This window comes from Cucumis melo, chromosome 4, assembly GCF_025177605.1.
Source record: "Cucumis melo cultivar AY chromosome 4, USDA_Cmelo_AY_1.0, whole genome shotgun sequence".
NCBI classification, from domain to species: domain Eukaryota; kingdom Viridiplantae; phylum Streptophyta; class Magnoliopsida; order Cucurbitales; family Cucurbitaceae; genus Cucumis; species Cucumis melo.
This window is the reverse complement of record NC_066860.1, coordinates 29924630-29936542: the sequence shown is the minus strand read 5'-3', so window position 1 is coordinate 29936542 and position 11913 is coordinate 29924630. Positions and strand designations below refer to the sequence as shown.

Genomic DNA, 11913 nt, shown 5'->3' with positions numbered 1-11913 from the left:
AGAGTTGGGTGAAAATAATATTTATAACCTTAGTTTCAACAAAATGTTTTAGTTATCCAACAAAATCTAAAAAAATAAAAATGGTATTTAAGTAAAAAAAAAATCAAAATTTGACTGAAAAATCAGTAAAAAGTGAAAATCATAACATTAAAAAGAGAAAGAAGAAGAAGAAGAATAAACATAATAAATAGAAAAGTAAAAACAAAAATAGTTTATATAAAACATCCCATAAACTTTTTGTTATGGAAAAACGTGTCCTTCAAATACCAAAGTGTTGGATTTATTGAAAGTCCAGCTTCGTGCTTCTTCTGTACACTCAAGAGGATAGAGAAAAGAGAAAAAAAAAAAAAATAGACTTTGGGAATAAATTCCATTTCTTTCACTCTCCATCTTCATCTTCATCATCCCCATCTTTAGGGTTCCCTTCCCATCTTCTTCCTTCTCTTTACCTTCACTTCACATTCACAAAGGTGCGTTCTTTTTTTCCCTATTTTTTCCCATTTCAATTTCTTGCTTTCTGTACTTCTCTATTCCTTCTGTTTCTCGATTCTTCGCTATGTTCCATTGCCCCTTTTCCACTTTTTATCTGATGGGACTCTTTCTGTTTTACATTTTAATTCCATTGTTCTCAAAGTGTAGCCAATGCTTGCAAATTTATGTTGAATTTCCTGTTAATTTCTGATTTTGATTTTTTTTCTTTCTTTCTTTTGACTTGATGTTGTTTCAACTAACTTCATTGACTTATTTATTCGTTTGTTGAAGTGAGAAAATTGATTCCTGAAGTTGGTTTCACTTTTATGGTTTGATAGTGCTATTTTTCATACTTGAACAGTGTCACTGGATCTAGGATATATATGTGTCTCATATGGTACAAACCCAGTTCTATACTATTGTTGGAGTATTGATATTACTAAATTTAACATAATCCATTAGCTCTAGTGTTTGGATTGATGAATGTCATTTTTTTCTCAATTAATTCTGATTTCTATGTTGGATCTAGTGAAGTAGTGTTGAGGTATTGGTATAATTAAATTTACTATAACCCATCAACTTAAGCTTTCAGATTTATTGGTGATTTAAGAATTAAGATCTAAAATGATAATGATACATACTGCCTACTTTGGCGATTTTCTTAGAGAAGTATGCTTTGTTTAAGTTCTTGGACTGTTACTCCTTGGAATTACCGAATGGAAAATTAGACATTTTACAGATCTTGATTTTATTGCGAACTATTACTCCAATGTTTCACAACATTTTTGAGGTGAAGTTGTTCTTACACTAGCCTAACCAACCAATAGGATGCACTCTCACACATTCAACTTCCAAATGCTTCTTCAAGCCCCAGAAAATATACTCTTACTGATATATATTCCTAGATATGTGGATGCGCATCATCCATTACATATTCATGATCAAAATAGAAGCAATTTGGGTTTGAAAGGTTTAAACTGCAGCTCTTTTGAAACCATCATTGGTGGCCTAGTGGTAAATAAAAATCTTGGGTTTGATGAATGATTTAAGAGGTTAATTGATTTAATTTGGAAACTGTTATTTCAGATCAGAGTTCTCAAACTTTTGCATCTTGTGATAAATGAAACATGCATATGATGTGAAAGTACTTATTTTGTGCTGATTAATTAAATCCAGAAGTAAAAAGACAAAAGTCACCCAAGTGTTTTCTTTGTCAGTTGAGTACATAACTCAGGCTTGAGATTATTAAACTTGAAAGTGACAAGATTTATATGTAGCAACCTAACAGTTCAATACTTAAAGAATGAGGTATTTCACGGTTGAGACTTGCAGGGAAGAGAGGAAGGATGTCGACTGGAAACACCCATTGGTGTTATAGATGCGAACAGCCAGTTCGACTTCGTGGGCGAGACATGACTTGCCTTAGCTGTAATGGAGGATTTGTTCAAGAACTGGATGAAATGATGGAAAGAAGTCCCCTTGATTTATTTGGAGCCAGTGGTAATGAATACCAAAACCGCAGGCTCGGACTCTTGGAGCTTTTCTCAAACTTTATGAGGCAACGAATGGTAGACAGAAATGATATCAGGGGAAGGTTGGACTCAATTCCAGATCATGGTCCTGGATTTGGTCCTTGGTTGATCTTTGGTGGCCAAATTCCTGTTAGATTGTCTGGACATGGTGGATTTGAAGCGTTTTTTAATGGGGTACCTGGAATTGGTGTGAGTAGGAGCAATGGTGGTGATTATTTTATTGGTCCTGGACTTGAAGAATTGTTTGAACAGCTTTCTGCAAACGATCGACGAGGGCCACCCCCAGCATCTAGATCTTCGATTGATGCAATGCCTGTTGTTAAAATTACACAAAGACATATTCGTTCCAATTCACACTGTCCTGTTTGCCAAGATAAATTTGAATTAGGATCTGAGGCTAGGCAAATGCCATGTGACCATATGTATCATTCAGATTGTATCGTTCCCTGGCTAGTCCAGCACAACTCCTGCCCTGTTTGCCGCCAAGAACTGCCTGCACAAGGATCGAGTAGTAGCCATAGCTCATCTGGAAGCAACAATTCTAGCCGAAACAGCCGAGATAGGGAGAATAGTAGGACAACTCAAGGAAGGAGGAATCCATTTACAAGTCTTTGGCCATTCCGAGCATCAAGCTCAAACTCTAACCATGGTGCTACCACTGGAAGCAACTCGCCAGCCCTACACGAGACTAACCAACACGAAACAGGGTATTACGGATGGCCTTTCGACTAGCATCAACGCAGTGTTTATAAACTTGTTTGCAGCATTCAGTTTTTGTGATTGTTATTTAACATGATGAAAATAGTTCAAGCCCTGCAGTCCACTCTCTTGTATAATAAATTGATAATAATGGACTTCCTGTGTGATGTAGATGACATTTTTCCATTCCTTATTGATGCTGCTGGAGTTTGTATATGCTTCATGTATATTAGCATGGTGTTTCGTTTCAGAGTTGCAGGCGGTCGGGAAATCTGTCTGTTCAAGTGAGGATTGCTGAATCTTCTTCAATTGAAAGTTAAAACGTCCAAATCAAGCAATTTTAGTCTGTACTCAAATTGACCATCTTTTCCTTTTGCATTATTCATACTGAAACTGTACATGTTTTTCTAAAAGTAGAGGACAACATATTTTAGCATTTAAGAAATCTTTCAAGATGAATTGAGGGAAAAAAAATGGGAGTGAGAAAAAAGATAAAACTTACAAATTACAACTTTGGTCCAATGTTTTAGATTATGTGAGTTCTTATACCAAAACTACTTTGGAAAGTTACTAAGGTTCAGCTTTTCAAAAAGTACATAACAGTTCTTTGGAATCTTTTTTCTTCTTTTTAATGCCACATACTATTCCAAACATAATAAAAACAAGTTTCCATTTAAGTTTATTTTACACAAAACTTCAAGGATCTGTCTAGTTTAGTTGTAATTCACATGTTATTCTCTCGAATATAAATTTATTTGAAAATTTAGATCTATGTCTTTTGTTATATAAAAAAAAAAAAAAAAAAAAAAATAGAATTGAATGAGTTTATCTTACTTCAAAATTTATAATAGGTTTTGAGTTTAGTTTCTTGGTCAAGTTTTAAGAGTGTTGAACTTTTATCTCCTTAGTTTCAAGCATGATTACAATATGATTGTTATATTTTTACACTTAGCATTTTAAGTTTGATTTTTATTTATTTTCTAAATTGTAATGTTTTACACTTTTATTCTTGAACTTCCCCTTTCCGCCCGTTTACCAAAGTCTTTGTGACATTAACTTTTAGTTAATTAAAGACTATGAAGTGAAAATTTACAATTAATTATAATAGTAATAGAAAATTAGTGAAAAAAATTAAGTTGAAAGTGTAAATCTTTTAGAACTTAACTATTAAAGCAAACAAAAAAAAACGTAACTTTTTAAAAATTAGATGGACCAAATGAATAAAGAGACAAAATCAAGTTTAAAAAATGTATACAAATTTAAATTTAAAATTTGATTGCGAGACAGATTATAACATATTTTAGTTATAAAAACTAACGATTGTATACTGCCAATAGGAATAGGGAGAGGCTGAGTTAGTTAAAATAACGATTATTATTGTTGTTATAAGAAGAGAGATATTGAGATTTCTTCACCAATGAGCAGAGAGGAGAAGAAAAAACAATAAAAGTAAAGAATTGTATTAGGATGGAGAGAGAATTGGAGTAAAATTTCTCATGATTCTAGAAAACAAAGTTCATAAACAATTGCACAAACTGTGAATACCGTCTTCTTTTTCATTTAAGTTGGATACAGATCGCAGTTTTGGTGCCTCTTGAAAAAAGAACGAACAAAGCTTACTACAAACAACTTCAAATCAAAACCAATATCAAATGCAAATCTTTTTTTGTAAAAAATGCTCAAAAGATGGAACTACGGCTACTAAATATGTCGGCTACTCGGTTATTGGAGAACAAACAGACATACTCTTCTTTCTGGATAACTGGAATAAGGGAATGATGAATGTTGCTTCAATCTTCATAAACCTCGGCCACTGATTCAGTTGGCACTGGCGAGTTGAGTTCGGAGGAGCTTTGCGGCAGCAACCATGTTCTTCAGAGCAGGATTCACCTCGGCGTACTTGCGAGTTTTGAGACCACAGTCTGGATTGACCCACAAGATGTTGGTTTCGAGCACTGCAAGCATCTTGTTGATTCTGTCTGCGATCTCTTCTGTTGATGGTATTCTAGGGGAGTGAATGTCGTACACACCGGGGCCAATTCCAGCACCATACTTGACTCCCTCGCGGAAAACTGACAAGAGCTTCTCGTCGGAGCGAGAGTTCTCGATGGTGATCACATCGGCATCCATATCAATGATGGATTGGATGATGTCATTGAAGTTGGAGTAGCACATGTGAGTGTGAATCTGTCATGTAATCATTAGGTGAATTTAACATATTATGAACTTGTTGAAGGGTAATGAAAATCTCAATTGGTTAGTGCTGTAAACCTGAGTTGTGTCTTGGACACCACAGTTTGTGATACGGAAAGAGTGAACAGACCAATCCAAGTAGAAAGCATGCTCAGACTTCCTTAGAGGTAATCCTTCTCTTAAAGCAGCCTCATCAATTTGGATGACATTAATGCCAGCCTTCTCGAGATCCTCGACCTCATCCTTGATGGCCAAAGCAATCTGGTAGCATGTTTCGAATCTAGAAGATGATAATGTACACAAGAAGGATTAGCCATAAAGTCTAGTGTAAACTATAAAGCGGAAAGAAAACAACTACTGTAGTTTCTTTAAGCTTGGAAACATTATCTTTCTTCTAGTACCTTGGCTGGTCGACTCTAACAAAAGACCAGTTGAGAATGGTGACGGGGCCAGTGAGCATTCCCTTCATTGGGCGGGCTGTCATGCTCTGAGCCATGGTAGACCAGAAGACGGTCATGGCTTTTGGGCGGCTCACGTCACCATAGATGATTGGAGGCTTCACGCAACGAGATCCATATGATTGCACCCAACCATTGACAGTGAAAGCAAAACCGGACAATTGCTCCCCAAAGTATTCAACCATATCGTTTCTCTGCAGTGAGGATGAAATTCATGTTAGAAGAGCCAAAACGAGGAAAAGGTACTACGATCTCCCTCGACAAAAACAGTGCTTGATTTTCTGCTAAACAGGCTCCTAATAACTCACCTCGGGCTCTCCATGAACCAGGACATCAATGTCGAGCTCTTCCTGGAGCTTGACAACCTTGCTAATTTCTTCCTTGATTGCCTTCACATATTCCTCCTCAGAGATCCTAAAGAATGGTAAGAAAAAAGATGCAAACATTAGAAACAGGGTTAAAGTATTTATAAACTTCAAGGAAAGAAGGTATCAATTTTACTCACTTGTTAGCTTTGTATTCACGACGAACCCTCCTGAGTTCAACAGTTTGAGGGAAAGAGCCAATGGTGGTGGTTGGAAGGATTGGGAGATTAAGCTTCTTCTGTTGAGCATCGAGTCTTGCGCTAACGTTTGTAGCACGTCGATGATCAGACCCCTTCAAAGCAGCAGCCTGCACAATCAAAAAGCAATTAATCAGTTAATGCAATCCCGGCAAACAGATAGTTAAACACCTTAAAGATAAGAAATGATTGTACAGACCGCTTTCTGAACAGCCTCATTGGTCACCCTTGGGGATGACTTCCTTGAAGCATGAGCTTCAGCGTTAGAAGCAAAGAATGCCTGAAAAGAAAATTCCAATAAGCTTATGAGTTGGTGCTCATCAATTTCAAAGGGTTAGTACCAAGGGAAGAACGTTCAAGAAATAATCTAAGTTACAACACAAGGTTAGATATCAAGACCTAAAAACATAGATTACACCTTCCATAGACAAATTTCATCCGAATAAAGAATATACCTCATCCTTTTGACCAGCCAAGGCCTTAGCCAATGCATTAACTTCAACAATCTTTTGAGCAGCAAAAGCGAGCCATGATTTGATTTCATTGTCCAACTTGGTTTCATTGACAAGGTCAACAGCAGTGTGAAGAAGTGAGCAGGAGGAGGAGACAACAAGATTATCTGCATAGTTTTTTTGAATGGAGAATCAGTGAGTAAATATGAACTCTCAAATAATAATAATTAAATTCAGCGTCACGAACCAACATAGTAATACAAATGTAAGCAAAAGAATATCACCTTTACCCACAACAGCAGCCAATTCCTCCAATGTGCTAACTGAAGCAGCAAGATCATTGGCCCAAATGTTCCTTCCATCAACTAGTCCAGCAAAAAGGTATTTTCCCTTGGGGAAATCACCCTTAATCAAATCAAGTGTCTTAGTTCCACGAACCAAATCAAATCCATAGCCAGTGACACCCTTCAAAGAAGTAAGGGTCTTGTATGCCTCAGCAGGGACATCAGCAAAGTATGTCTCAACAAGAACATTCAAGCCAGAGAGAGATGATTCTAGGTCAGCATATGCATCGGAGAAGGCTTTCAATTTGTGAGAATCAAGGTCCAACACTAATGTAGGCTCATCAAACTGAATCCAAGTAGCGCCAGCTGCTTTAAGATCAGAAATAACCTCCCTGAAAGGTTAGAAACCATATAAATATGTGAAAAAGAGAATCATTAGAGAAACACTATGGAACATCTTGATAGAGTGACGAATTTTACTTGTAGACAGGAAGGATCTTGTCAAGAAGGGAGAGGAGAGAGAAGGTCTTGTCAACACCCTTTGCAGGTTTGGAGAGCAACAAGTATGACACGGGACCAACGAGGACTGGAACAGTGTCTACTCCAAGCTGCATAATAAAAAATGTTCTTTACCTCAATTACTCGGTACTTATATACCTAAATCAGATTTCTTAGTCCTATAAGGAATACGCTCGTCTAAGTCATTGAAGCATGTCAACACATTCATAATACAATGCAATCTGTTTTTTTGCAAATGATATATACCGAAATTCCACTCCATGTGACAGGGATCCAAGGCCTATTTCCAATAACTTTAACTAGGGGCAGTGTTAAATATAGCTGTCAGACCCAAAGTACTAACGGATATAACACAATGAAAAATAATTTATAAATACAACAAAATTTAAATCTAGCTCTCAAAATTTAAATTTTGAGAGATTTACAATTATTTAAAAATATTATTATATACTATATTATTATCCCTTTAAATTATTAAATTCTCAATTCTCAATCAAATCTTCTGTTTCAATTTTCCAATGTATTATATACCTTACTTTATGAACAACCAACGCAAATATCAGATCAACAACTTACAGCTTTGGCTTCTTTGTATTCGTCCACTGCCTTATGGGAAGCATAAGAGAACTTCACCTCTGGCCCCAACTCAGGAACAATGAAGTGGCTGCATCATTGAATTGGCAAGATTAATTATACTGATCTCATTACACTGTCATTGCATCCTAACAACGGATCTTCCTTCCAAAAGTGAAAGGCAAAGTGGGTTACTTACTAGTTTGTGTCAAACCACTTGGTCATTTCCATAGCTGGTACAGATGCATTTCCTCTAGCCATGGAGAAGTAGGTATCAAACCCAATCTCACCACCAGTCCAGCTATATCTAGGAGGAACAGCCCCAAGCAATGCAGTGGTGTCAAGCACCTGATCATAGTATGAAAAAGTGTTGCTGGGAATGTATTTGATCCCTGCATCAGACATCTGTTTCCAGATGGACGACCTCAGATCTGCAGCCACCTTCTTCAAATCCTCTGCTGTGCTCTTCCCATCCCAAAATGATTCAAGAGCAAACTTGAGCTCCCTCTTGGGACCCATACGAGGATATCCAACGATGTGAGATGCCATTGTTCTGCTCAAGAGATCGCGGACGTAACGAAATTCAATTAGATCCTCAACACTACTCTTATCTCAAATCCCCAATCCGATAATCATTAAGTAACAGAAACAGGCAACAACATGTTAAATTAAAAGCGTGATACGAAATTCAAGCCAGTGAAGAAGACTTGAGAACAAAGGGTTGGTAACACATGCAGTAAAGATCCAATGAGTAAAGTTCACATAAGCCAACAATTCAGACCCAGATAGATCTAATACTTAAAATAGAAAACAACCCATTAAATACGTCAGATCTAGGAACACAAGTCTTTCCAGAAAGAAACCAAATATCCCACCAGATCTACACCACAATACTAAAGTAAACACAAAAAACAGAGTAAGCAAGTAAAATTCCGAACAATCCTTAAAACAGCAGCAATTAGAAGATGAAATCCAAAATGGGTTCAAGGCAAAGTATCAAAAAGAGTATCACAACACAGCGGATCTGAATCCCAAATTACAGGAATGCCAACAGACATTGACAAAAAAAAGTGAAATTTAGAGAAACAGAGGAATGGGAAAGCATGGAAAAACGGGTAAGGGAAAAAGAGAGAAAATGGAGGTAACCTTGAGGAAGTGGAACACCGACAGAGCCTCCCCTGGGATAAAAGAAAGAAATGAGAGAGAGAGAGAGAGATAAGAGATAGGGAAAGAGGAGACGATGGTAATGGGGGAGCCACTAAGAAGAGAGAAGGCGCGAGTTGGAAGAAATGGGAATGAAGTGTATTTATAGAGCTCAGAGATGGTGAGGTGGCAGAGGCAGATCTGGGATATCGGAAAATCACAGCCGGAGATGAGATTGGATGGTAGCCGGTGACAGACAACCAAATGTGTATTTCATTTTCCTTTATTTACTTACTTTTAATTTTTACTTTTGTTCTAGAGGTACACCGATCAAATCTCACTTCCTATACTCTAAATTACAAATACAAAGATTTGACTTTCAAGACCAAACGTAAAACTTTTGGGTAGGAGAAGATGGAACGAGACGCGCAAGGTGGGGGCGTGGGGGAGGGAGAGTTTAAGGGGAAAAGGCGTAATGTGGAAGTGAGGGAGAGGGCGTGAGTGAGTGGCCACGACCATCTTTTCTTTTTTATTTTGTGTCGGACAGAAACGCTGTGGTTTGTCCAAAAACTTTGACAATCAAAGCCATCCCATTCTAATTCAAATTAAACTCAACATTTTTAATTTATTCAACTTGTTTATTAAACTCAAATGATAATTAACAAACTTAAGTTTTAACAAATCTTCGTTAACATTAATTTCCAATCATCTTCCCAGAAAAAAACAAAAAAAAAAAAAAAAAAACCATAAATTTACAATCAATAACCCACTATTTAATATTTGAATCCAATATAAATATACTCCTATTTATCATTTACTTTTACACTTTTCTTTTTACTCATTTAAATTTAGATTTGTTTAAGTTCAAAATTAGATGAATCAAAATTATACGTTGACCCTAAGTTTTGGATATAATTTATGTTTTGTTTCAATCATTTAGGTTTGTTGTTAATAGTTTATAAAAGATTGCATCTTAATTATTTTTAATTAATTGATTGAAAATTGACGAGAAGAGCATTAGTTACTTCAAGAAAAAGTGTAAACTTTAAAACTTTTAGAAACCAATAAAAATGTAATATTTTGAATCTTTAGACCAAGTTATGTACACTATACTCGAAATTAGAGATGACCATAGTTTACGATAAAAATTTCCCATGGTTTTCCCATTTTGTATGTAAATAGGGAATTCCTACATTGCTAGATGTTTATCCTTACGAAAAAAATAAATACCTCTATTAAAAACATATGTTCTTAAAAAGATTGTTTTTCTAAAATAGAATTGTACAAATATAATGTTTATTGGTTTTTTCTATCAAGTGTAAATACTTTGTTTCTTTCCTATTTTTGAAAAAACTCCATGTTTTTGTTGGTAAATAAAATAAAAAATAGAAGATAACTAAACCAAATTTGTTTTTGTAGAAGAACAAACCAAATCAGCAACAATTAAACAGAATTCGTGCCGGCCTCTTCACGCAAAATAGAGAGGAGACAGAAATGAGAATATTGCACCCTAGTAACGCACCATAAAATATCTCCTAAAAAAGAGGAAGAAGAACAGAGCTCAAAAAATATCCCAAAGTACAAGAAACCGCCAACATAACAAGCAAGTGTACATCCACATTACCTAATTCCCCTGAAACACTTAAAAAAAGAGACAGATCCAAAAGCATTAACTAACATCCAAATATTGAAGTGTTGAGCATCGTCAAAGCTCCGTAGATAGAGAAGGCACCAAAGATTCGAAATTCATAAACAAAGCTTTGGTGATGCTCAACTCAATAGGTTTCATCTCCAAGCATTGTTGAGCCATAATTTATAATGTATCATGAGTTGTCTCTCAAATTAATTAAACCCTACAAATGGGGAATGCAGATGATGTGCACGCGCGTGTAGAACGCGTGGCATGAGAGGAGATTTTGCCATTACAATATGTTTTATTATATAAAATAATTTGGAAACTTTTTTTTTTTTTTTTTTGTAAGACTTTTTATTTATTTTATTTGCAAAGATCAATAGAAAAAAAAAAAGAAAAAAGAATGTCATATTCAGAAAATTAGGAAACAAAAAAAGAAAAGGAAGCAAAGGAATTTGGTGGTTGAAATTGATTGGGGGATTGGTGGTGGATGTGACCCAAAACAACTAATTTATATATATTTCCCAATTGGTTCGAGATCTCTCACTCTTTTTTTTTTTTTCAATTACCAATTTTACGAGTTAATTAGAACATTTTTTACCCGACTTATCGATGTTAAAAAAATTACAATAATTTATTAGACACAAAATTAAATATTTAAAAATTTTATGATAGACAATTGAAGATAATAATACATTGTACAAGGTGGAAGAGTAAGTGTTATTGTCTTGATTAACTTCTTATTCCCACTTTGTAGATATAAATTTATCTTTTCGCTTTCTTGTAAGTCATTTTGTTAACTAATATAATAAAATCTGTTTAATTTTAATATGATTGTGTCAAAGATATCCAATATTATGAAATAATTTTAATATGATTAATCTGATTGTTTATGATAATTATTTATTGTTACAAAATTTAGTAGATGATATTTTATTTTATTTTTCATAGTTTTTGATGTGAGGCACATTCAAATAAATATGAATTTAAATATGTTTTTATTTTTTAATTTTAAATTCGTTTTTTTCGAAAGTAATGGATTATTTTATACATTCTTAAACGAAAAAAAAAATGGTTAAGAAGGTTTAATTTGGTTCTACCAAACCTTACCAAAACTAGATTGATTAATGTTATAAAATACTAATAAAAAAATTATAATTAATATTGTGTCATAAAACAAGATATATTTGAAACACGCATGTTACATAAATATAATACTAAAATAAATAATTTATATATATAAAAAAAAACTCAAAATTTTCTCTGCAAATTTCATGGATTTCTCCTCAAGTATGTATAATTTGGCAAATACAGGATAGATTATGTGATCATCAAGAACGAGTATCTTCAAGACATTAAACATAAGAGATAGATAAGAGAGTCAGTAACACATA

At 34.8% G+C, this 11913-nt stretch overlaps 2 protein-coding genes across 2 annotated transcripts; one reads left to right on the top strand and one right to left on the bottom strand.

The window, feature by feature from the left end:
- Window positions 1–242: 242 nt before the first annotated feature.
- LOC103486912 (probable E3 ubiquitin-protein ligase RHC1A) lies at window positions 243–2918 on the top strand. The gene is made up of 2 exons (XM_008445070.3): window positions 243–470; window positions 1804–2918. Exon 2 carries the CDS (start codon window positions 1818–1820, stop codon window positions 2733–2735), a length of 918 nt encoding a protein of 305 aa, XP_008443292.1. The 5' UTR covers window positions 243–470; window positions 1804–1817; the 3' UTR covers window positions 2736–2918.
- A 1310-nt stretch (window positions 2919–4228) lies between these two features.
- Window positions 4229–9243, bottom strand: LOC103486914 (5-methyltetrahydropteroyltriglutamate--homocysteine methyltransferase). The gene is made up of 12 exons (XM_008445071.3): window positions 8890–9243; window positions 7943–8296; window positions 7747–7834; window positions 7132–7259; window positions 6652–7043; window positions 6371–6534; window positions 6115–6195; window positions 5859–6025; window positions 5662–5767; window positions 5297–5547; window positions 4974–5175; window positions 4229–4889 (listed from the first exon to the last, which is right to left on the bottom strand). The coding sequence occupies exons 2-12, from the start codon at window positions 8290–8292 to the stop codon at window positions 4521–4523; spliced, it is 2298 nt and encodes a 765-aa protein (XP_008443293.2). The 5' UTR covers window positions 8293–8296; window positions 8890–9243; the 3' UTR covers window positions 4229–4520.
- Between the last annotated feature and the right edge of the window lie 2670 nt (window positions 9244–11913).